Source organism: Muntiacus reevesi, chromosome 12 (assembly GCF_963930625.1).
Source record: "Muntiacus reevesi chromosome 12, mMunRee1.1, whole genome shotgun sequence".
In the NCBI taxonomy this organism is placed as follows: Eukaryota; Metazoa; Chordata; class Mammalia; order Artiodactyla; family Cervidae; genus Muntiacus; species Muntiacus reevesi.
In genome coordinates this window covers 42,558,905-42,586,166 of record NC_089260.1, presented here as the reverse complement: position 1 = coordinate 42,586,166, position 27,262 = coordinate 42,558,905, and the positions used below count along the sequence as shown (strand labels likewise).

The 27,262-nt window shown below is 38.2% G+C and overlaps 1 protein-coding gene and 1 non-coding gene across 9 annotated transcripts; both read right to left on the bottom strand.

Annotated features, from left to right (window-relative positions):
- C12H8orf89 (chromosome 12 C8orf89 homolog) lies at window positions 1–25,764 on the bottom strand. Of its 8 annotated transcripts, none has more exons than XR_010658679.1 (7): window positions 25,548–25,764; window positions 24,134–24,268; window positions 16,237–16,403; window positions 13,666–13,819; window positions 9,051–11,472; window positions 2,306–2,344; window positions 143–275 (listed from the first exon to the last, which is right to left on the bottom strand). XR_010658679.1 is itself a non-coding variant. In XM_065903320.1 (5 exons), the coding sequence occupies exons 2-5, from the start codon at window positions 16,361–16,363 to the stop codon at window positions 127–129; spliced, it is 486 nt and encodes a 161-aa protein (XP_065759392.1). In that variant the 5' UTR covers window positions 16,364–16,403; window positions 25,548–25,764; the 3' UTR covers window positions 1–126. The 8 variants fall into 8 exon arrangements, 1 of the variants encoding a protein (XP_065759392.1); XR_010658681.1 differs by lacking the exon at window positions 24,134–24,268 and having other exon boundaries at window positions 9,051–9,106; window positions 9,459–11,472; XR_010658684.1 differs by lacking the exon at window positions 24,134–24,268 and having other exon boundaries at window positions 9,051–10,147; window positions 11,379–11,472.
- TRNAK-CUU (transfer RNA lysine (anticodon CUU)) lies at window positions 20,841–20,913 on the bottom strand. Its single transcript has one exon. It is a non-coding gene; the product is annotated as a tRNA-Lys (tRNA).
- Window positions 25,765–27,262: the final 1,498 nt, after the last annotated feature.

The window sequence follows — 27,262 nt, the reverse complement described above, 5'->3', positions numbered from 1 at the left end:
TTATTTCCTATTTACAATTACATTTTTATGTAAATCATTGCACATCATATCACATATCAAAAAAGAAAAGAAAGGAAAAATATAAACTTTAAAAGTCAGTGAAGAAAGCATCACAGTGTATGATAATCAGCAGTCTCGAAGCTCTCGTTTCTTGCTCTTTTTAAATTTTTTGCTTGTTTCTTGACGAATGGTATCATACTCCAAAATGGCCATGTTGGAAAGTCTCTGTAAGTACTGAGATGATGCTCCAGCGAGAGGATCGCTGAAGCCAGAACCTGTAAACAAACAAACAAAAAAACCCACTTATTACAATTGAATTAAGCACACATGAATGATACTCTCTTTAGAGTACAAATGAAATATCTTTTCCTCAAACGACCATTAAACACCACTAGTTCTTCATACAACACATTCTTTGAAGCAGAAACGAAAGCCACTTAACTTTCTAAGTGGATGGAATGGCAAAGTGAAAGCATTCAGTCGTTCAGTCCTGTCCAACTCTTTGTGACCCCATGGACTGACTGGAGCCTGCCAGGATCTTCTGTCCATGGGGATTCTCCAGGCAAGAATACTGGAATGGGTTGCCATTCCCTTCTCCAGAGGATCTTCCTGACCCAGGAATCGAACCTGGGTCTCCTGCATTGCAGGTTGATTCTTCACCGTCTGAGCCACAGGGATGACAAGTCATCCAAAAAATATTTAACTCAAAAATGCTCAATGCCGGTATTTAATGATATAAAACTAAATCAGAGTTTGTTATTGTCTACAAATAAAATCATTTCTCATAAATGTTAAGTGAAGTAAAAGAGTAAAATTATAAAATGAGTCACTCACTAACTGAAACAGCAGTAATGAAGTTTCTATTATAGAAGGAGAGTAATAACAATAATAATAGATAACATTAATTGAATGATCTCTTGTATGTCAAGTATTTTTCATCTATATCATCCACATATCAATACTATGAAGTCAGTAATTAGTACTATCTTGAATTACAGATTTTATTTTTATTTTATTTTTTTTGCAATTTTATAGTCAAAATTTATTAAAGGATATGATGTACCAGATTCTTTGATAAACATTTAAAACATATGGTCTTGAATTACGGATTTTAAAAAGAGTTTAGAAATTGTTAGAGGCAGGATTTAAATCAAGATTCATCAATTCAAAGTTCCTATGTAATATGTATAAGTTCTTCTATTTAGAAACATACAAGGCTTTAATAGTAATAGACTGATCCATATTTCTTTAAAATACTATTATTTAACTTCAGTTTCAAGTGCCCAAAATAAAAGTTGTCTTCCATTCTCCAATGTGGTTGGTATTTTTGTTTGTTTTATTTCAGTGTGTAATGAGGGTGGAAATTTCAGAGAAAGAGTAGAAGGGAAGAGCTGAGCAGGATTCCAGTTCTTAGCAGTACAATGAACTGGACACTTAGAGTCTCTGGCCGCAAAAAGTAGATTCTAAGAATTATTGCAGAAGGAAATGACAATACACTGCAGTATTCTTTCCTGGAAAATCCCATGGACAGAGGAGAAAACAGGGCTACAGTTCATGAGGTCAAAAAGAGTCGGACACAACTGAGCAACTGAGCACCGAGCAAGCATTTAAGCAAACCTCGAAACAATTCAAAGAACTGGTATCACACAGACAAATGCAATTAAATTGGAAATTAGCAGTAAATTTTTAAATTCTCAAATATTTAGAAATGTATATACATTCTAAGTTATTCATTCATCAAAAATAAATTGTAATAAACAAAAATACTTAACTAACTGATCAAGAAAAAATTACAAAACTTGTGTGATGTAGCAAAAGTTGTACATAGGAGGTTTTACTTAAGATTCCTGTTTTAGAAAAGAAGATTGAAAATTAATAAGCTCAATATAAGACATACATTAGGAGAAGAACAACCCAAAGAATACAGATGTGCTCAGTCGCTCGGTTGTGGGCGACTCCTTTCGACCCCTGGCTCTTCTGGCCATGAAGCTTTCCAGGCAAGAATACTGGAGTGGGTTGCCATGTCCTTCTCCAAAAGAATATGGGAGAAGGATGTAATATAGGAAAGAAAATTCAATGAAGTAAAAAACAAACTTACAAAAAGAAAGATTTTTAAAAAGATAAAAATTCTTCCTTGAAAAAACTAATAAAAAAGGGAAATTCTCTGGTTCAGTTAATTAAGAAAAAAAACAGAAGACCTAAATAACTAATATTAGGAGAAGTACAGATAGAACAAAAACTAAAGTTCATGCCAATAAATTTTAAAATGTAGACAAAATGCAAAATCCTAGAAAATATAACTTACCAAAATTGACGGAAGGAGAATTACAATGCCTTAAGAGTCCTAAAATTAAAATGATTGAATTAATATTATAAAATTCCTCCAAAGGAAACAAGTGATCCAAATAATTTTACAAATGAACTCTATCAGACTTTCAAGGGAGAAATCATTCCAATTTTAGGTCATATCCTTCAGAGAACAGAAAAAGCAGAATACTCCCCAGTTTATTTCATGAGGGCATTATAATCTTGACACTGAATTCAGGCAAAGAGAAAATCAGTGATAATCTCACTCATTAAGATAGATTTTAAAAACCTAGCAAAATATTAAATATGGTAGTACACAAAATGATAATGAATTGTGCCTTAAATGTGGGTATCCAAGGGATGTAAAAGTGGCTGAACGTTAAAAAAAATCTACAAATGTCATTTTTCACATTAGAAAATTAAACAGAAAATCACAAGGTCATTTCAATCAATTCAGAAGAAAATGTTTGATAAAATTAAACTTTCATTTGTTTTTAAAATAAAAAACTCTGAGCAAATTAAAGAGAACGTCTTTATCCTGATAAAGAATATAGACACAAAACCTACACTACACATCTTTCTTTATGAGAAAACATTAAGGGAGTTTCCTTTAAAATCAGAAACAAAACAAAGATGCCTATTTTTCATTTCTATTCACCACTGTATTGGTGGTTCTAGTCAGCTTAGTAAAGTCAGAAAAATAAAAGCTTGGGTGGGGGGTAGGAAAAACCTTTGGAAAGAAAGAATAAAACTGACATCATTCACATATGGTAATCTACATAAAGAACTAAAAAATTATATATATATTGCATATAATAAATTAATATATATACACAATTTAAAACATAAACCAAGAAATAACAAGAGACTATCAAGGTGGATGACTGTAGGATCAAATTGCAAAAATTAACTGCATTTCCAAATAACTGCAAGAGAAAGCTATAAATTTTCATTGTAAAGAATTATGGCAGACTATTAATGATCTTTTCAAAACTTTTTACACTTTCCAAAACAATTTTAGCCAAGGACAAGGTCAGCTAAAAGGGAGAGATTACCTGTCTCTGCTTGCTTTAGAGCTAAGTATAGCTTTGTTAGTGAGTGTGAACCAATAAGCTATGAGCAAATGTGCAAATTTTAAAATTACAGTCCTCTTAGCCTAGATTTCTGGACTTATGTTTTTTTGGGGATGTATTTGATAACTGCTTTAATTTCCTCAATAGTTCTACTATAGCTCTGTGCAATTTGTCCCTTGTTCATGATTCAGTCTTGGTAGGTTGTATGTTTCTATGAACTTACCCATTTTTCTAGGTTACCCAATTTGTTGACATAATTATTCATAGTAGCTTCTTATAATCCTTTTTTTTGATTGAAAAAAAATTCTTTTTTTTCTGTAATCAGTTATAATGTCTCCTCTTTCATTCCTAATTTTAACTATTTGTGTCTTCTGTTTTTTTTCTAGTGTAACCAAGGATTTGTCAACTTTGTTTATCTTTTCTAAAAACTAAGTCTTGGTCCTGTTGATTTGTTTTCTGTTCTGCTTCATTTTGTTGTTGTTGCTGTTCAGTCACTAAGTCATGTCCCACTCTGTTGCAACCCCATGGACTGTAGCCCACCAGGCTCCTCTGTTCTTGGGATTTCCCAGGCAAGAATACCAGAGTAAGTTGCCACTTCCTTCTCCAGGTGATCTTCCCAATCCAGGGATCGAAACTGCATCTCCTGCAATGCAGGCAGATTCTTTGCCACTGAGTCACCAAGGAAGCTCATTTGTCTCTTCTCTAATGATTATTATTTTCTTCCTTTTGCTAAGTTTGGGCTTAGTTTATTCTTCTTTTTGTAATTCCTTGAGGTGTCAGTTTATGTGGTTCATTCAAGATCTTTTTCTTTCTTTTTTTAATGTGTTTGCCACTATAAATTTCACTCTTAGCACACTGCTTTTGCTGCAACCTATAGGTATGTTGCATTTTTTAATTTTTATTTGTCCCCAGATATTTTCAAAATTTTCTTGTGATTTATTCTTTGACCCATTAGTTGTTTGAGTGTACCGTTTACTGTAGGTTTTTTAAAAGACCATCTTTATCAAATTAAGACGGTTTCCTTCTACTCATGGTTTGCTAAAAATATTTTTAATCATGAATATTGAATCCTATTAAAATATCTTTTACAATTATTAAAGTGAACATATGCAGTTTCTCCTTTATTAACAAGATGATAGACATCAATCACTTTTCTAATGTTAAATCAATCTCACATTTCTTAGATAAATCTGACATGGTGTGTTGCATCATCCTTCTTATATATCACTGAATTTGAACTGATAAGCCTTGTTTAGAATTTTTACATCTATTTTCTCAAGAAAAATTGGTCTATACTTTTAAGTTTCTTATAAGGTCAAAGCTAGGTTTTAGAATCAAGGTCAGTGACCTAATAAAATGTGTCTTCAAGTGTTCCTTCTCTTCTTATTCTCTGGAATAATTTATATTACACAGATTTTTAAAATTAAATGTTGGGTAAAGAAGTTGTGGTACATATATACAATGGAATATTTCTCAGCCATAAGAAGGAATGAATGTGAGTCAGCTGAACGGAGATGAATGAACCTAGAGCCTGTAATACAAAGTGAAGTAAGTCAGAAAAAGAAAAACAAATATCATATATTAACACATAGTATATGTGGAATCTAGAAAAATGGTACTGATGAACCGATCTGCGGGAAGGAATAGAAATGCAGATGCAGAGGACGGACTAGTGGACACAGTGGGGAAAGGAGAGGGTGGGACAAACTGAGGAAGGAGCGTTGACATATGTATGTTCCCTTGTGTAAAACATGTAACTAGTGGGAAGTCGCTCAGGGAGCTCAACACAGTGTCCTCTGACAACCTAGACTGGTGGGATGAGGGGTGAGTGGGAAAGAGGCTCCAGAGGGAGGGGATATGTGTATACTTATGACTGATTTGTGGTGTTTCATGGCAGAAATCAACACAACAGTTGTAAAGCAATTATCCTCCAATTAAAAATAAATATATAAAAGTTGGAAGAATTTACCAGTGTCAATTCTGCTAGGCTGTGGTTTCTTTTTTTTCAATATGATACTGATAATCTCTCTCTCTCCTGTCAGTCTTGCTAGGCATTTATCAATTTTATTCATGTTTTTAAAAAACAAACTTTTGGCTCTTGTTGATTTTTCTTGATTGAATATTTGTTTTCTAACTTTGTTGATTTTTGCTCTTGATTACTTTTTCCTTTTATTTTCTTTGAATTTAATATGCTGATCTTTTGTTAAATTCTTGAGATTAATGTTAAAATCATTGTTTATTAAGCCTTTCATCTTTTCTAACACAGGTACTTCATGCTTTAAGTTTCCCTAAAAGCTATGTTTTTACTGTACCCAAGGAGTTTTGATGTATCATATTTTCATCATCCTTCCATTCAAACTAATATGTAAATTCCACTGTATTTCTTCTTTGACTCACAAGTTACTTAAAAGTACATTTCTTAATACCCAAACCTCTGTGGGATTTTATAATTATTTTTAATTACTGATTTCTAGTTTAATTCCACTGCAGTCAGAGAATATGTGCTACATGATTTCACTTATTTGATATTTGTTTAAAAATCTCCTATAATGTCTACTTTCCTTTTCATTACATTCCTTTGATCTTTGTGTATTTTATGTTAATAGAGCATACAAATTTAGGATGGTTAAATCTTTCTGTTGTATTAATCCTTTTGTTACTATGAAATATCACTCTATTGTGCATAATACTTCCTGCTTTGAAGTTTATTTTGTTTGATGTTAGTGTAGCTATAACAAGCTTTCTTTTAATTACCATTTACATGGTTTCTATTTTTCTATCCTTTTATTTTTGATCTTTCCTGCCCTCATTTTTAGGGTGTGCTTCTTATAACCAGCATCTAATTATTTGTATTAGTTTGATGGGTTTTGATTTTCGCTGAAATATTTAGTCCACTTGTATCCAATGTATTTATTGTATGTTTAATTTTAATATTACTAGTTGTTTTCTACTTGTCCTATTTCATATTTCTTTTTTCCTCTTTTCTTGCTTTGAGATAATTAAATATTTTTTACTTTTTATTTCTCTATAATCTTGTTACTTGTATCCTTTTCTTTTAGTGGTTATCATACAGATTTTATCACATCTCTTTGACTACAACTGACTTTTTAAAAGAAATTTTATTTTTTGGCTGTGCTACGTGGCATGTGGGATCTTAATTCCCCAATCAGGAAGGACAGAGTCTTAATCACTGGACCACCAAGGGGAAGTCCCTACAATTTACCTTAACTTAATTACTATATTTCAAATAATGCAAGGATCTTACAACATTTTAACTCCATGTATGCCCCATCCCACCTCTGTGGTATTATTGTATTTTATTACTACATATATTTTAAGCTTCATAAGACAATACTACTGCTATTGCTTCTCTTTCCTTCACAAGTTGTCATGCTTTCATCTTGTATCATTATTTCTTTAATATTTCTTTTAGTGTAGCTCTACTGACAATGAAATCTTTCAACTTGCATTTGAATAACAATGTCTTTATTTTGTTTTTACTTTTAGGACATTTTCATCGTGTATACAAAGCGAGTTTGGCAGTCACGGTCACTCAGCACTTGAAAATACCACTGCTTTGTCCCCATTGGAAAGTCAGTTGTACGTCTTACCATTGCTCTCCAGAAGAGAACTTATCTTTTTCTGTTTTTTTCCTTTTTTAAAAAATATTTAGCATTTTTACTATGATGTGACTAACTATGATTTTCTTTGTCATTATTCTGCTGGAGGTTCATAGAATTTTTGTATCCATTGTTTGGTATTTTTCAGTCAGTTTGGGAAATTCTCAGCCAGTAAGTAAATACTGCTTGTCTCACTTTCTCTTGCTCCTCTTAATCTGGAATTAGAATTATACATGTGTAAAAAAAAAATGGCAACCCACTCCAGTATCCTTACCTGGAGAATCCCATGGACAGAGGAGCCTGGTAGGCTACAGTCCACAGGGTCACAAAGAGTCCAACACTGAGCGACTTCACTTTCACTTTCTTTCACTTTCAAAGTAGCTTTATCTAATCACATATTGTCTTTGCATACTCTGTTCAGGATTATCTTTCTCTCTTTACATTAATTGGGTACTTTCATAATGCTCTAGATTTCATTCTACTAATCCTGTGATATATTGTTTTCCATCTTTTACCAATTTTATTGAGGCATATATGATACAAATTGTGTATGTTTAAAATATACCACTGATGACTTGCTTCCCTGGTAAGACAGTAAAGAAACCGCCTACAATGCAGGAGACCTGGGTTCAATCCCTGGGTTGGGAAGATCCCCTGAAGAAGGAAATGGCAACCCACTCTAGCATTCTTGCCTGGAGAATTCCACGGACAGAGGGGCCTGGCAGACTATGGTCCATAGGGTCGCAAAGAGCCAAACACAACTGAGCGACTATCACTCACTCACTCACTCACTCACTGATGACTTGATATACATAAACATTGTAAAATGATTATCATAATTAAGTTAATTAACACTCAATCATCTTACTTGTTTACCTTCTTGAAAGGGAGAGGAGATGAGAACACTTAAAATTCTACTATCTCAGCAAACTTCAATACATCATATAGTATTACTAACTTCAGTCACCATGCTGTACATCATATCTCCAAAACATCTCCCCGTTCTCCCCAGTCCCCACTTACTGAGAACCACTATTCTACTCTGTTTCTGTTTGACATTTTAAAAGATTCTACATATAAGTGATACCATGCAGTATTTGTCTTTCTCTATCTGACTTATTTCACTTATATAAAGTGTTCTGGGTTCATCCACATTGTTACAAAGGTAGGATTTCCTTATTTTTATGGCAAAATAATATTCCATTGGGTATATATATATATTGCACTTCCTTTATCCATTTATCTGTCAATGGACACTTAGATTGTTTCCATATCTTGGCTGTTGTGAATAATACTGCAGTGAATATGTGAGTTCAGATATCTCTTTGAGATATGGATTTCATTTCGTTTGGAAATATACCCAGTACTGGGATTGATGGATTACATGGTAGCTTTATTTTTAATTTTTTGAGGGACCTCCATACTGTTTTCCATACTGCCTGGCGGGGTACAGTCCATGGGGCTGCAAGAATCAGACACGACTTAGTGACTAAACAACAACAAATTATAAGGACCAGGTGGTCTCCAAACAATGATGAAGATCTTCCCTGACATATTCCTGGCACCCATGAGAATAGTTACCCATTCATAAATCTTGGGAACTTAGGAATGTTCTTCACGTTTCTAAGCACATACCCCCACACGCTAGGTTAACTGTAAATTTGCCCCAACAGCCACTCCGTAATGCAGAGTGCAGCTACAGATGTTTCCAAGTCGTTTGCCCTGGAACTCCCACCCTGTGAGTAAGTTACCATATAATAAGCTGATCCATTGATTAAATGACACTGTCTGCCTTGGTTTTCGGTCTCAAGGTGCCTTCTCATTTTGAGAGGTACCGTTTATTCGCTCCATCTTCCAACATGACATGATAAAGGCATGTATATATTGAACGCAACATGCACTTAAGTTTATAAAATAAGCATAGCTTAAAAGAAAAATTAACAAAACAAAGACAATTAAATCAGTGGAAAGAAAGGAAGTTTTAAAAAAGATAAGTATTTTCACACCCTTCATAAGACAAGTAGTAGGAGAAAAAGATGATCTAGCTTACCTTTCGATTTCTCCTGAAGTGGTGTCACAGTACATGTGGGCTTACTCTTTTTTAACCTAAAATTATATATTATTATAAATTCACTTCATATAAATCCAGGATACGTTAATTTTTTAAAATACATTGAGACAAGAAGCTTGCTTTCAGTGAAATTCACTTATTGAAGGACATCATATAAAAGTTAAATAAACATTAAAGGAAGGAAACTCCTCCCATCACAAATAACCCCATCAGAAGCAGATATGAACCAACTCAGTATCTTGGTTTTCGCTAATAAATTTTACCAATGGGTGAGTGCTATGTCATCCTTTTCCCACCTTTATTTGAACTTATCACAATCATGATTCAGGGAATGCTGGAGGAAGGGACTTAAGATTAATTAGCATAATATTTAGATATGCCAGATACCAGTTCAGTTCAGTTGCTCAGTCGACTCTGTGACCCCATGGACTGCAGCACGTCAGGCTTCCCTGTTCATCACCAACTCCTGGAGCTTGCTCAAACTCACGTCCATCGAATGGGTGATGCCATCCAACCATCTCATCCTCTGTCATCCCCTTCTCCTCCTGCCTTCAATCTTTCCCAGCATCAGGGTCTTTTCCCATGAGTCAGTTCTTCATATGTGGTCAAAGGACTGGCGCTTCAGCTTCAGCATCAGTCCTTCCAATGAATATTCAGGACTGATTTCCTTTAGGATGGACTGGTTTGATCTCCTTGCAGTCCAAGGGACTCTCAAAAGTCTTCTCCAACACCATAGTTCAAAAGCATCAATTCTTCAGCACTCAGCTTACTTCATGGTCCAACTCTCACATCCATACATGACTACTGGAAAAACCATAGCTTTGACTAGACAGACCTTGGTCAGCAAAGTAATGTCTCTGCTTTTTAATATGCTGTCTAGGTTGGTCATAGCTTTTCTCCCAAGGAACAAGCGTCTTTTAATTATATGGCTGCAGTCACCATTTGCAGTGATTTTGGAGCCCAAGAAAATAAAGTTTCTCACTGTTTCCATTGTTTCTCCATCTATTTGCCATGAAGTGATGGGACTGGATGCCATGCTTTTTGAATGCTGAGTTTTAAGACAGCCTTTTCACTCTTTTTAAGCCAGATACCAACTATCAGTTATTTGTGCTCTTTTTACCTATTAATGACCACAATCGGAATTTTGTCATAATCAACTTCTGTTCCTACTGGAATAAACCTAAATAATGAGTAAGTTATTAGAGGAAATACATCATGATCAAATTGGCTCTAGGTAAGATAACCCATAAGCATTCTAAATTTCTTGTAAGTACACTAAACTTACAAATCAGCTATAACTTTTTTTTCCTTCTATCCAATCAAAAAATATATTCATTCTTAATCCAGGTAATACACTAAACAAAGTCAGCTTACATGACTGCTTGGAGGTATCCTAGCAACTTATTACCATGGCAACATCACCCCTCCTAGACATCAAATATGGGTACAGTTGAGATAAGAATACCTAGTATTTACACTGAGGTTGGCACTCAAGACCAGCCTTTCTGATTGTTATGTAATAAGCTTTTAGTGGTCCCTAGCAGCAGCAGCAAGAATACTCCTCAGATTCTCTTGCACCTACTGAGAGATAATTGAAATTCTATGATTAACCTTTTTAGTGTGAAGGGCTTTGTGCATGCGTGTGCTAATTCGCTTAAGTTGTGTCCAACTCTTTGCGACCCTAAGGACTATATAGCCCACCAGGCTTCTCTGTCCATGGGATTCTCCAGGCAAGAATACTGTAGGCATGGAGTGGGTTGCCATGCCCTTCTCCAGCGGATCTTCCTGACCTAGGGATCGAACCTGCATCTCCTACATTTCCTGCCTTGGCAGACGGGTTCTTTACCACTAGCGCCACATCCTCAGAAAACATGGAACATCCATTAAAAAAAAATAGTATCCAGTATCAGAACAAATATCTTGTGCTTGGCTGCAAGGAACTTTTAAAGATAACACTGGTGAGTTGAGAGGTCATATTGTGTCAGTTTCATAATATTAATTTAATGGAACTAAACTCACAAATCATTGCTTCAGGTCTGCTAGCATGACAGCTGGTGGCAGTTTATCATATCATACGCAGAAGAGTCAAGTGTAACTTTTAAATGCACTTCACCTCTAGGACTATTTTCAATTACATTACCAAAATACATCACCTTGCAATTCACTGCAAAATTTTATCATTAAAGAAACTTAAAAACATATTAAATTTTTATCAGAATATAAAATCAAATATCCATATATACAGAAATTTTTTTTTTTTAAGGGTAAGGGATTGTATACAAGACAGACAAAAATGAGTACTTTCCTGCTTTGCCAAGACTGTCCTTTCACAGGGCGTTGTGCAATATGTAGAGGAGAATAAAATACTTGTAGGCAACTTGACATGTTCTCAGGAGAATGGCTAAAATAAAGACACAGGAAAAAGAAATAATATTTACGTCCGCCAAGTACTTCGTAAACAGCATGGTTCTAAGCCACCACTCTTCTATTCTGTGTCTGAAGAACACTTGTCATAACATAAATATAATATATTCAGATTATTCTTGATTAAAGTAAGTAAATTCACACTCAAATCAATGTAAAATATTAAGAAATAATTTCACATATGGCCAAATTGTAAATGAAAAAAATAATGAACTGAAATCTGATGAAAAAAGTAGGAAGCCAAATGAAGACTTAAAATCTAAAGATCAAATGGGTTAATTCAGGGGATGCTTTCTAGATTTGCAGTTTCTTTAAGATGGTCATGTGATTGAAAGAAGGGTAGTAAGACTGGTCTGTACTGAGACAAAGCCATGGCCATAGGCAGCCCTACACACCTTTACTCAAAGACAAGAGTGAGCTGAGTGTTGGGGAAACAGGTATCTTGATAATAAAAGAAACTCACTGTCCTTAAGTAGCTTTCACATGCATGTTTTCAATGGTCTCTCTTCTTTCTACATCCCCGCCATGCATCCTCTTTAGCTGCTACCGTCTGCTTCACTAACAACTCACTGTCTCTCCTATACCATCTCTGATTCCGCACTTGTTCAGTTGCTAAGTCACATCCAACTCTTGGCGACCCCATGGACTACAGCATGCCAGGCTTCCCTGTCCTTCACTATCTGCCTTATTTCATTATAATCTCACTTCAGAAAGAATGATTTTGGTTTTTATATTTTATAGCTTGACAGTCTGTCCTCGGATGATATTAAAAATAATGGCAAAAGCTTTACGTGTGTTATTGTTCATTATGGTGTCATTTACAAAGTGAAAAAAGTCAAAGCAATGACAGGAAAATTAAATAAAATTAAATAAACTATGAATCTAACAACAAAATATTTTATAATGTGGCCAGTAAGGACTGTTTGAAGATTATGTAGTAACAGGGAAAACCTGTACACATGTAATATTAAGCAAAAAGTGGCAGAATGAAAAATGAAAATTATACTAAAATCACAACTCAAATAAAAATCCATGAAAATAGAGGATGATAGAAGAGAAGCTCTAAGAATAAAAATGGGTATGTTAGGATGGGTAAGCTATCAAATAATTGTTTTTATTTTTTTCTCCAGATTTTCTACAAAATTCAAATTATTTATTTTCATAATTTAGATATAAACTACCTACAACTTTTCATTTTTAGTATATTCATATTTAGTATATTAATAAATAATAAAAAATTTATTTCAAGAGTAATTAACAAGACCAATAACACTAGTTGAAAACTCAAGAGATACATATTCTAAAATTCCAATTATGTGTGTGCTATGTATAACTAGATGTCTTCAAAGCTCACTACAGCAGGAAAAAATATGAAAATCTACATCTTCCACTAAAGAGAGTAACTGGCAAGAAAGAATTAGATTCATTAGCCAGAAAAACCTCTACATTCAGCAGTGTTACTACAAATAAATATTCAACAAAAGAAAATCCTTCTTCTTTTTTAGGCTGGAAAGTGAATGAGTACTACACATTCAACACATACTTCATGAAAAAATAAATAAAAGCAGGAACCAAATGGGGTATGAGACTATCTTACTAATTTATAGGGCCCTTTGGAGAAAGAAGTTTTCTTTTAATGCTATCTGATTTGTAGAAGGAAAGGTATTCAAAATAATGTTTTTAAATGCCAGAATTCAAAATCAGTGGGACTTTTCTGATTGACAAACTCATTTCATCTGATAGCAATACAAGGTCTTCATTAGACTGAATTCTCACTCAGAATTTCCTCTCACATCACTTCAATCAAACTAGAAATGAAACAAGGTTCTCTATTCAGGGTACAGAAATCGGTTACTATTGTAGAGAGCTTGTTTATTTATATTGCTAAAACTTTCAATATTCTCATGAGCAATCTATGCTAGAGCAATAAAGTTTTTTTTTAGGTTAGTTCTTAAATTCTTTCTGGCAATATTACTTGAAAACAGAAAAAAGTACCTACTGGTCACTGAATAAAATTGCTGATTGAGATTTTAAAAAATTAAATCCTTATGCAAAAACAAAAAAAGTTGGCAAGAAAGAATTAGATTCACTAGCCAGAAAAATCTCTATATTCAGTAGTGTTACTTCAAATAAATATTCAACAAAAGAAAATCAAGTAGAAATGACCGACCTGACAGGAGGCATCTCAGTATCAGCACGCAGGAGTTTTCTATGAAACTCTAGTGGAGTGGAACTTATGCTTTTTTGGCAATTTTGCAATCCTGGTAAATACGGCATTTTGACACATCCTTTGAATTCTTCTAGACCAAATGCTGCGGTGTATTCTAATTTAAAATAGTATTATAACCATCTGTATTATTTCTTGATTAAATGTATATAACTTCTTTTACTATAAATGAAAGTACATAATACATATACTAAATCAGTCATTAAGAAAATAAAATTAAGCTACTGTAATTGAGCTAGCATCTTTCCCAAGAGAATATCTTTCAATTCTTAGGATAGGGACAGTAGAGAAGAGCTCATTATGGGGCTAAATACTAGAAGAAGGAAGGAGAGCTTCACAGATCTCCCAGAGTCATCACTGTCCCCTGCCTTCATTATTTTGGTCAATCAGAATTCCCAGAACATTAGATACCTTCAGATGGAAAAATAGCTTATTCTCCAAAGAAGACCTACAGATGGCCAACAAACACATGAGTAGATGCTCAACACCATTAATTATTAGAGAAATGCAAATCAGAACTACAACGAGGAATCACCTCACAGTGGTCAGAATGGCCATCAAAAAATCTACAAACAAAAAATGCTGGAGAAGTGTTGGTGAAAGTATAAACTGATACAGCCTCTATGGAAAACAGTATGGAGCTCCCTTAAAAAACTTAAAAAAGGACCCAGCAATCCCCCTACTGGGCACATAACCAGAGAAAACCATAATTCAAAAAGATACATGAACCCCAATATTCATAGCAGTATATAGTCGGGACATTAAAGCAACCTAAATGTCCATCAACAGCAGAATATTTAAAGATGTGGTATGTGTATACAATGGAATATTACTCAGCCATGAAAAGGAACAAAACAGTCATTTGTAGAGATGTGGATGGACCTAGAGACTCTATACAGAGTGAAGTCAGAAAGAGAAAAATATCATATATTAACATGTATATGTGGAATCTAGAAAAGGGACATAGAGGATCTTATTTGCAAAACAGAGACACAGACACAGAGAACAAATCTATGGATACCAAGGGGGAACGTGGGGGTGGGAGCAAGTGGGAGATTGGGATTGACACATATACACTGTTGATACTACGTATAGAATAAATAACAATGAAAACATACTGTGTGGCACAGGGAACTCTACTTAATGCACTGTGGTACCTGGAATGGGGAGGGGGTCCAAAAGGGAGAGATGTATGGATATGTACAGCTGATTCACTTTTCTGTACAGTAGAAGATAATACAAAATTATAAAGCAAATTAAGGTATTTAAATTTATGAAATTATTAACTTTATTTATTTAATAAAAGTTAATTTTTAAAAAGAGTTTAAAAGCACTTTCGAGAGTCTTACAGTATCTGCTACTTTAAATCTTTCCATCTTCCTACTTTTGTGTGATAATTAAGAGGTACAAATATAGGATTATCTGAGCTAGCAATGAGAGAGAAAAGAATTCCATTTCAGGCACTGAATTTAATTTTCTCTCTGCAAAATTCCACACCAATCTATAAAGGGCAACATCTGAAGTATCAAGATGGCTTCTTCTGCTGACCTCATGCATGGCTGGTAAAACAGGTTGTCAAAACGCTAACAACAACAAAAAAGTTCAAAATGATGATAGTGGAAAAAGCAGACTAAGAGATTAAAGGTTTGGATGATTTTTAAACATAGAGAATTATGTTTTAAGCTTTCTCTACTAAGTAAATCTAGCACAGAAATAGAAATAGTATTTAATGGGACTGGAGTTATATGCTCAAAATGCTATTTTGCAATCTTTGATTTTTTTCTTTTGGAAAAAAAATAGTTTCTCTTCATCAAAAATCATAGAGCCTTTTTTCAGCAATTAGATGTGGAGGTAGGAGAAAAGACAAACTGGTGTCTTCTGAGTACTTTTACTGGGACACTAGAGGAAACGTTGACAAATACAGCAACACACAAAAAATGTTTGAATTTTGCTATTTTCAAGAATTATATCTCCATTAATAAAGGGGAAGGCAGAATTCAGGGTAAATAGGAAATACAATTATATTTGAAATTAAGGGGGAAGCTTTACATTTGTATACAGGTTGAAAGTTCTCAGTTTAGTCTTTATTGAGCAACTGTAAGATATAAGATACTTTCCACATAACTCACTCAAAAAGTAAAATTTTGGTTAGAATTACTAATACAAAAAGCTTCTGCTAAAATTTTGGGTTTCTTAAAATATAAAAAACAACATGAGGTATTTAAAAATAAACACTGCTTATAAAAAGAAGTATGATCCAACAGAGATAGTAACTACACTGATAACCAAGCTTAGGTCTTCAGAATTTATTTCTATCATGATTTACAGAAATACCTTCAGTAAATTATCTCTAATCTGCTTCCATTTCTCTCTTCCATAGCCTAAGGTATTATCCTTCTTACATAAATGTTACAGAAATTATTTAACATCTCTTGACTGCTTAAAAAGGTATATGTAAATTCGAGGCATAACTTCTATATTTTACTAAGTAAAATAAGTAAACATGGAAGTTACCTTTCCGCATCTTTTGTGTTTCTAACACTGCTTTCCTCCAACTACTCTCAAAAAGAAAACAACCGTCAAGGGTATTTCTGGTGACTTTAGAAGGCTCAAATTTGATTTCAGGAGACAGCACTGGCATTATTTCTTCTTCTTTCAACAGTGCTGATGAAAGTGAGATACTGCATCAGATTCACAGCACAAAATACAAAAGAAAAAAAGGTATTTCAGAGATACACACTTTTCTAATTTGTTTTCCATCATACAAAGTAAATATTAATATAGATTTAAATGAAAAGTTTACTTATAACATGTAAATACAGACCCTTGGGATTTTAAAGCAAGAGGCCTTCAAGAATAAAGCTAAAATAAGTTGTAAGACTTTTTTTCTTCTAAAAATTTTAATGAATTCTTTCAAATTCAAGGTTACAGGTATTTGGCAACATAAAAAATTTAAAATCCAACAGTAAGTGTGTGTTGTCACTCAGTCACGTCCAACTCTTTGCAACCCCATGGACTGTAGCCCATCAGGCTCCTTTGTCCTAGAAATCTCCAGGCAAGAATACTGAAGTGGGTTGCCATTTCCTTCTCCATCAAGAGCAAGTAATTATCTACAAGACAATGTAATGCTTAGGATTCTCTCAAAAACATTACCATTATGCACCATGACCAAATGCAGTTTGTCTCTGAGATGCGAGGATGGTTTGATATACCAAAATTGACTCATATATCACATTACAAAATTAGAGATTTTTTAAAGATTACATGATCATCTCAATAGGTGCATGAAAACTTGATAAAATTCAACATCTTTTCATGATAAAAACTTTGAACAAACTAGAAACTGAGAGAAATTATCTCAACATTAAAAAAGGCTATACATGAAAAGTCCACAGTTAACATCGTAATCAAAGGTAAAAATTGAATGCTTTCCTCTAAGATCAGGAACAAGGTAGTGATGCCCAGTCTCACAACTTCCATTCAACATGGTACTGGCAGTCCTAACCTTAGCAATTAGAAAGAAAAGGCATGCAGATTTGAAAGAAGATAGTAAAACAGTAAAACTGTCCCTGTTTTCAGATGGCATGATCATATACAACTCTGAAGACTCTGCCACACTGGCTAAGGCAAAGTAACTATTTAAAAATGAGAATGTGTCATTACTTCCCTCCAAGTCTGGTAATATAATGAGGCTTCCCTGGTAGCTCAGATGGTAAAGAATCTGCTTGCACTGTGGGAGACAGGGGTTCGATCACTGGGTCGGGAAGATCCCCTGGAGAAGGAAATGGCTATCCACTCCAGTATTCTTCCCTGGAGAATCCCATGGACAGAGGAGCCTCATGGGCTTGCAAAGAGTTGGACACGATGGGGGAACACACACACAAGTCTGATAATATAACACAGAAACTATTCAGCAATGGTCCAGCAGAATATGAGCAGTATACTGCTTTAATTCTCAAACAAGAATCTCAGTACAGACTACAGGAAGGTATTATCACATGTAGAAACAGATGACAGCTGCTATTATCATAATCATCATGATTATTATTATTATTATTACAGGCCAAGAACCAATTAATACCTGGAGTCCAGGAGGCACTGCTTGACTCAGTGACTCTGCCTCTTTACCCTTCTGGCTAAGCGTGCAGTCTTAGACCTCTCCTGTTCTTATTCACACTGTCACATTCTTGCCTTACAGTTTTCATCCCTTCATCTCCTTAAATACTATAAAACTTTTTTCCAAGATGTGTATTATTTTCCGTTTTTCAGCACAGATCTCCCATTTGCTGCATCCACTGAGTCTCCTTCCTTGTGGTTCCACTTCCTTGTATGATTTATAACCTTTGACTGCAAGCTCATTTTTATTTTTTAAAAGTTTTGGGCTGCACTGGGCCTCCATTGTGGAGTGTAGGCGTCTCTAGTCGTGGCTTGCAGGCTTAGATGCATGTGGAATTCTGGTTCCCCTACCAGGGATTGAACCTGAGTTCCCTGCATTGGAAGGTGGGATTCTGGTTTTTCATTTTTTTGGCTGTGCTGGGTGGATTTTTCTCTAGTTGCAGTGAGCAAGGGTTACTCTCCAGTTGCAGTGCATGGGCTTTTCACTGTGGTGGCTTCTCTTGTTGTGGAGCATAGGCTTCAGAGCCGCCGGACTTCAGTAGTTGTGGCCTCTGGGCTCGAGAGCACAGGTTCAATGTGGCACAGCAGCTTAGCTGCTCCAACGTGTGTGGGATCTTCCCGGACCAGCGATTGAATACAAGTTTTCTGCACTGGCAGGTGACTACCACTGCGTCACCAGGGAAGTCCCTACAAGCTCATCTTTAGAGAGACTGCCGTCTACAGGGCACCAGTGCTCCTTGAGCTTGGAAACTGCTGTACATTTCTCTGTATGCTCTCAAATGGTCTCTGCCTGGCCATGGGTTTCAGAGGTATCAGATCAGTTAATACACCAACTTCTTCAACTGTGGTCCCTGAACCACGTGGTAATAGGACTGAAAAACAAAAACCATTTTCTGAGGAAGCTAAGTTACAGGGAGAGGCCACCACAGAAAGGTTCCATCTGATATCCACAGCTAAGGTCTCAGTCCACCGCCAGGATCAGCCGCCAGACGGAGGAGTGAGCCTGCCTGCAGGTGTTCCCAGACCCAAGCCTCCAGATCTTCCATCTGAGGCCCCAGACATGGTGAAGCAGAGGCAAGCTGTCGCTGCCATATCCAAATTCCGGCACGGTCCCACAGCATCCGTGAGCACAATAAAGGGCTGTTGTGTACCACTAAGTTTTGGAGAAGTTTGTGATGCAGTCATGGTAACTGGAACAGTACTCCTTTGTGACTCTCAGCTCCCAGCAGATGCTCAGCACTGCCTTCCTGTGTGAGCTTTCCTTCATTTCTGCCACCTGGGGATTTCCTCCTCTTGGTTCCTAGCTCAGCCACATGCCCATAAATTATCTTAATACACTTTACCCCACATTTGAAATATAGGGAAGCCAAGTGGAGTCTCTTCCATGTCAGCTTCCTCTGCCACACTGGCCAGAAATCCCCAGAAAAATGTTTCAAACAATGACATAAAGAACTGAAGAATTTAATTTCTTTTGTATGTAAAGATACTTAAAAGTCAATTATCAAGTGAAGCCCAAGACAGTGTGTTTATTAAAAAACAGATAACTTGCTACAGGAAAAAAGAAAAGAAAAACCCACACATGGCCAATAAAGGTTTGACCTCACTAATATTCAAATAAAAGCAAAATAACATAATGAGCTATGACTTCTGTCCTGAAAATAGTAAAGACTTTTTTCCTCTACTACTAGACAGTGTAAGATGGGGTTCAAGGAAGCAGGTACTCTCATAAGATTTCACTGGAAGTGTTAGTGTGATAATTCCAGAAAGCAACCTAGCAATACTTATATCTTTATAATTTTATATATTTTGGGCTTCCCAAGAGGCTCAGATGGTAAAGAATCTGCCTGCAATACAGGAGACCAGGTTCGATCCCTGGGTTGAAGATTCCCCTGGAATAGGAAATGCAACCCACTCCAGTATTCTTGCCTGGAGAATCCCATGGACAGAAGAGCCTGGCAGGCTACAGTTCATGGGGTCGAGTTTTTTAAAAAATATATACTTTGGACCCAGAAATGCCACTTCCAGTTTATCCTAAAGGAATGATCAATGATACAACCAAATATTTACCTTCAAGGATGTCAAATTCTACAATTTTTTTATAACAGAAAAGCAAAAAGACTGAAAACAGCCCAACATCAAAGAGCAGATGGTAATATTACCTTTATTTTTAGCTTTGATTAAACCAAAATAATCAAATGAACATAAAGAAAGGCAAGTTGTGGATTCATTGAGAAAGCTAGTTGTTTACGTATCCACAGTGCCAATCATTGTGTTAGGAGTTGAAATACAAAAATGAACATGATGCAAAAGCATACCCTCTACTCAGGGGAACAAAGTAAATGAACGATTACAGTTCCTTATGATACACACTGATGATAAATCTGTGTTTAGATTTTGTGGGACAACAGAGCTTTTGCTGACCTAACCAAATTAGGGCAGTAGCAGAGTTTTGCTTTGTTTCTCTTTTTAAATTATTTATTTGTTGTTGGCTGTGCTGGGTCTTCCTCGCTGTGCGGGCTTTCTCTAGTTACTGCTCACAGGCTTCCCTGTAGCGGCTTCTTGTTGCAGAGCACAGGCTCTGGGGCGTGTGGGCTTCCGCAGTTGTGGCACGTGGGCTCAGCGGTTTCCCTGCAGGGGCTTAGTTGTTCTGCAGCATGTGGGATCTTCTCAGACCAGGGATTGAACCCGTGTCTCCTAATTTGGCAAGCAGATTCTTTACCACTGAGCCACCAGGGAAGCCCAAGTTTGGTTTTGTTTTTGAGCAAGGTATCTGCAAGCAAAGCCCCACAGATCTTGATAAATAGAAATGAACTGTGGCAGAGAAGGCTGGATGCCCCAAGTTCTTTTTCCTCTGGAGAATAGAGTTGTTTCTAGAAAGTGGCCACCTCCCCTTGATTAGAATGCAGGTGAATGCAATGTATGACACTTTCTGCAAGAAGCTTACAGGAAGCAGGTCTGCTTTTTAATTTTTTTTTTAAGCCATTCAGCTTGTGGGATTTTAGTTCCCTGACCAGGGACTGAACCCGAGGCCTCTGCAGTAAGAGTGCAGCGCCCTAACCACTAGACCACCAGGGAATTCCCCTGGGTCTGCTTCCTCCATACTTCCTCCTTTCCCTCCCACAGGCTGCACTTAAACCAACAGTGAAGCCAATGAATGGAAAAGTCTTGATCCTAGTACCAATGGGAAGAAAGCTGCCTGCTGATCAGGAACATCTGCCTTGGAACTGTCCTGTAAGAAATGAATTTCTACGTTATATCAAAAATGTTTGGGACTATTTGTCATTATAGCTAGCAATACCCTAATACATAGGGCTTCTCTGGTGGCTCAGATGGTAAAGTATCTGCCTGCAATACAGGAGACATAAGAGACTTGGGTTAGATCCCTAGGTTGGGAAGATCCCCTGGAGGAAGGCTGCTGCTGCTGCTGCTGCTGCTAAGTCGCTTCAGTTGTGTCCAACTCTGTGCGACCCCATGGACTAAAGTCTACCAGGCTCCTCCGTCCATGGGATTTTCCAGACAAGAGTACTGGAGTGGGTTGCCATTGCCTTCTCCACTGGAGGAAGGCAATGGCAACCCAATCCAGTATCCTTGCCTGGAGAGTCTCACGGACAGAGGAACCTGGCAGGCTATATAGTCCATGTGGTCGAAAAGAGTCAGACATGACTTAAGTGTCTTAGCACTCACCCAAATGCATGCAATCTTTTATTCCCAAGGGTGAATATATTAGCTCTCTTACTCAAACATGTTCATTAAGCATATACTATCTACAAGTCTATGCATGACAAAAGTGCTATGTGCATGACAAATACAAAGGTGAACTAGAGATTCTGTCTTCACAGAATTTCCAGCCCAGAAGGAAAGACAGTAGCCACTCACACAACTATATTATAAGGCAAGGTGCCACATTCAGGTCTTAGGGAAGCAAGACAGATAGATATACAGTATCTCACAGTAGAAGAGTTCAAAGGAGGGAGATGTAATTGTCATGAGGGGGTTCACAAAAGACTTGAAATAAACTGGAAAATGACATTTAGATAGAATTTAGATCAGCTGAAATGCAGGTAGAGGCCCTGCTGGGGAAGATAAAAGATGTGAAAGGAGGGGGACTTCTCTGGTAGTTTGGTAGTTAAGACTTCACCTTCTAATGCAAGGGGTGAGGGTTCAATTCCCAGTCAGGGAGTTAAGATCTGACATGCCTCATGGACATAAAAATCAAAACATTAAGAAGAAGAAGAAGTAATATTGTAAGAAATTCAATAAATGCTTTAAAAATGGTCCACATTAAAAAAAAAAAAAGATGTGACTAGAGTCCTGGAGAGTGAAGACAGGGGTTCAGCACTAGGGCAAGTTCATAGACACACTTGAGTGCTACAAGACTGACAACCAATTGAATTTCAGAGGTTTAGCAAAGAAAAATAAAGAGAGTCTGGCTGAGCCTGTGAACTAGGGTGACCAAGAGAATTATGGAACCATGAATTCAATTCAGAGAAAGTACTAGTCTGCCTGGGGGCGGAGGGCAATGAGCAGCTCCGTTTTAGACAAAATGAGTATAGGACATTGGGGTGGAGATATGTAACGTGGATCTAAGCTACAGAAAATTGAGGGCTATAGGTTTGGCTTGGAGATGAAGTTCTGCTCTGTTTTTTAATATTCACTTGTCTGGTTGCACCGGGTCTTGGTTGCAGCACGTGGGGTCTTTGATCTTGGTTGTAGCCTGAGGGATCTCCCATGGTCATCTCACTATTTGAGATCTTTTACTTGTAGCATGCGGGATTTAGTTCCCTGACCAGGGAACAAACCCAGGCCCTCTGCATTGGGAGGGCAGACTCTAGCCACTGGACTACCAGGGAAGTCCTGGAGATGAGGTTTTTAAGATTTATCTATTTACTGGTGAGAACTGAGAACAAGATTGGATTAGATTTGCAATGGAGATTTTCGAGGGAGAAGAAAGCCAGACTCCCTTAAAATATATGCCGGTCAGGAAGATAAAGAGAATGCAGAAAAGTGACTAGAGAGGGAAATGATCCAGGGGAAACCAGAATCGTGGGAAAAACTGGATCATGTCCAATGCTACAGGAGTTAGTAGAGAAAGAAACTATATGTTAATAATACTGTAACACCAAACACATAATCTCATTGAATCCTCAAACCACCCAATGAAACACAGTTCCCTGTCAACTACTGACCAGGCATTCAGACCCAACAAAGAACACAAGCATTGCAGTTAAATGAACCTGGATTCTAATCTTGGCTCTGCTCTTCAAAAGCTGCATAATCATGGGGTCACGGAGAAATTAATAGTGCCTCTGACTCTCACAGAGTTAGTAAGGATTAAATTTTTAAACACATGCCAATTGCTCAGCACCGTGCTGGACATACAGTAAACACTCAATAAGTGGGAGCTATTGTTTTTTAAATACGAATAAACACAGGGTTTTTTTTGTTTGTTTGTTTGTTTTCTTACCACAGCCTGTTTATGGAAATGTAAATCAGTAAAGACATTTTGGAATGCAAGATTCCACCAACATCTTTTTAATTACATTTGACCCAGCAATTCTGCTTTAAGGAATTCACTTTATAAAACTGTTCCCATGTGTAAGACTGTTCACTATTGCATTGTTTGTGATAAGGAAAAATTGGAACCAAACTTAAGAATGTTTACATAAATTATGATATATCTATACCATATGGTCATACATCTATATGACACATCTATGAAATATTCAATGAAGATCTAAGTAAATTGATATGAGCAGCTTCCCAGGTGGTGCCAGTGGTAAAGAATCCACCTGACAATATAGAAGATGTAAGAGACGTAATGTGGGTTTGATCCCTGGGTCAGGAAGATCCCCTAGAGAAGGACATGGCAACCCACTCCAATATTCTTGCCTGGAGAATCCCCATGGATAGAGGAGCCTGGTGGGCTACAGTCCATGGGGATGCAAAGAGTTGGACATGATGGAAGCAACTTAGAATGCACGCAAATTGATATGAAAGGTATTCTCCATATCTTCTTAAAAAGGTAATTTCTCAAAAGAATCCATATGATTTCATTAATGATCAAAAACATAAATGTAAAAAGAATGAAAGAATAAATATGAAATTAACTCTATGAAGTGTTGGAAAGTAAAGGAGTAGAAACTAAGGGCTTTCACCTTTAAGTCCATATACTTTTGTGCTGTTTGAATGAGAGGTACAACTGTATTATAACACAATTTCAAAAATGTAAGAACTTGAAAAAAAAAGTCATAAGTATTTTAGAAGAAATGCCATATAATGTAAGATTTAAACTCACCATTAAAAATGCAGATGGGGTGAACTGTGGGACTAGGATTGAGATACACACACTATTAACACCATGTATGAAGTAGATAACGAATGAGAACCTACTGTGTATCTCAGGAAACTCTACTCAGTGCTCTGTAGCAACCTAAATGGGAAGGAAATCCAAAAAAAAAGAGGGAATATATGTGTACTTATAGCTGATTCACTTTGCTATACAGCTGAAACTAACACCACAAACACTGTCAAGCAACTATAGGCTCCTCTATCCATGCGATTCTCCAGGCAAAAATACTGGAGTGGGTAGCCATTCGCTTCTCCAGGGGATCTTCCTGACCCAGGAATCACACCTAGGTCTCCTGCATTGCAGGCAGATGCATTACTGTCTCACCCACCAGGGAAGCCCAAATGATTCAACAAAAATTAATTAAAAAAAACAATGTAGATAAAAAGTCAATAAAGATAACAAACAGGGATTCTTGCACTTCAGAAAGTATAATACCCTGAGTGAATGAAAGTTGCTCAGTCTTGTCTGGCTCTTTGCAACCCCATGGACTATACAGTCCATGGAATTCTCTAAGCCAGAATACTGGAATGGGTAGCCTTTTCCTTTCCCAGAGGATGTTCCCAAACCAGGGATCGAACCCAGGTCTCTCACACCGCAGGTGGATTCTTAACCAGCTGAGCCACAAGGGAAGCCCTGATAATGGTTGCAAATTTTCATTTACCTATGGAGAAGTTCCACGGTTTCCATGTCTATGACCCTAGGAAGGCTGTAGTATGAGAAGACCAGTACAATAGAACAGACTACCTGCATCGCACAAATCTTGTCTAGCATTTTAAATCCCTCGAGGGAAAAAAAGTAATAAATACACAAATTATATAGGTAAATCAGAAATGGGACGAGGAAAAAATGGCAATGAAAAGCGGGCCAGAGCTATGTGACTAATACTGTCAGCATCCCAAGTACTGTTGGGGAAGGAAGGGAGATGCCGAGGCAGTCAAAGAAGAAAACAGAAACACATTCCATCCCCTCTTCAGTTTAAGCCCTAGGAGGGTGGGAGGGTGAACCCGTAAGGGTGTGTCCACTGGAGGGGCCACTGAGTGTGCTGGCCCAGTGAGCGGGAGTGCGGGAAGGCCTCGATGCTGCAGGCAGGCCTCTTCGCCCGATCTTGCTCGCACGTCTCTGCACCGGTCCCGCCCGCAGCCTCCGTCAGGTCCTCAACCCCGGTTCTCCGCCAGCCCCTTTCCAAGAGCATCAGGAGATGCTTGGGGCGATCCACGTGTGTCAGGCTCCCTTGGATGGGAGGGGGCCGGACCAGCTGACCTCAGCGATCCACCTCTCTAGCAGGCCTAAATCTAGGCCACCCCCTACCCCCGGGACGTCCCTGGCGGAGGCTCCCGAGACCAAAACCGCTGGCACTCACTGTTCCCGCAGCTCGGCCGTGGACGGGAGGGGCTTCTTCGCCGGCCCGGCCCGCGGCGGCGGCGCCCAGGTCTGCGGTTCACGCAGCGGCTTCAGAGAACCGCGCTGGAGCCAGCGGCGGCCCGGCGCCGAGCCGAACCCCTGGCCGGGACGGGCCGAGCTGCGGGGCGGGCCGCGCGCGCGCTCGGGCGCCGCTATTGGGGCGAACGTGTTCGGCGGCCGGCAGCACGGCGACGCTCTTGAGGGCGGCGCGCCCGCCGCTCAGCCCCGCCCTGCTGGGCCGGGATGAGATGCGGCTGTCGCCCCACCCGCCCGCCCGCCGGCGAAGCGCGTCCGTTGCTAGGCGCCGGGAGCTTCCCAGGGGGCGGTCACCTGAGGGCGTGCCGCGGGGGTCAGGGTGCAGCGCCAGGATGGTGCTTGGGCGGCAGGAGGCCGCCAGGACTCACTGGACAACTACTCTAGGGTGCCGCCACCTGCGGGATCGCGGCTGCAGGGGGCGGGGTGGGAGGAGGCTGCGGAAACGAGGCTCAGACCGCAGGTCAGTGCGACATGAAAGTGGTGCCACGTACTATAGATGGGGTGGGTAGTGGGCACTTGGACTAGGTTGGTGAGGTGAGGTGAGGCGAGGCGAGGCGAGGCTCTCTGGGTTGCATTTTAAGAGTCAAACTAACCAGGCTCTCCAGAGTACTGACGAGTCTAGACCAGCAGTACCTGACTAGCCAATCTCTGTAAGTGACTCAGTCGTCGAGTTCCCGTTCCCCTCACCTGGCCCTCAAGAATTCTGCGTTCCACGCCTTTGTCGGTTCCTCGGCGAAGATTCGGCGGGGAGCCAGCGGCCTGACTCGCAGAGGGTCTCAGCCTGTGTGTGCTCTTGCAGAGTTCTACACCCTGTCACTTCTTGACCTCTCCACTAGCGTTGCAAGTTTAGCCCCGGTAAGAGGACTTCGGATTCCACAAAACTGAAACTGCTCTCAGGCACACCACTTTTCCGTTTTCATTAAGCTCGATACTAATCCTTCCTAGCTCCTCTGATTAAAACCAACTCACATTACACCTGGAACCTAAACCCTTCGTTGTGTGATCCCGGGGGTCAGGAAGGTTATTAGTCCGTTGACTAAAATATGGGGATAATGACAAACGTAGACAGCATATTAAAAAGCAGGGAAGTTACTTGGCCAACAAAGGTCTGTATAGTCAAAGCTATGGCTTTTCCAGTAGTCATATACAGACATGAGAGCCGGACAATAAAAAAGACTGCGCGCTGAAAAATTGATGCTTTCCAACTATAGTGCTGGAGAAGACTCTTCAGAGTCCCTTGGACAGCATGATCAAACCAGGCAATCCTAAAGGAAACCAACCCTGAATATTCATTAGAAGAACTGATGCTGAAGCGGAAGCTCCAATACTTTGGCCACCTGATGCTGGGAAAGAATGAAGGCAGAAGGGGACGATAAAGGATGAAATGATTGGAAGGCATCACTCAACGTGAATTTGAACAAACTCTGGGAGATGAAGGACAGGGAAGCCTAGCATGCTGCAGTCCAGAGATGCAGAGTTGGACACAACTGAGCCACTGAACAAAAAAGTGGTATACTTAAAAGGATGCACATTAAATGTACACTAATACTTAATATGTCAAATGCTTACTATTAAAAGGTGTTTTGAGTCTGCTATTGCCTACCTGCTACCCGCCCCGGCTATCATCAAATGGCAACT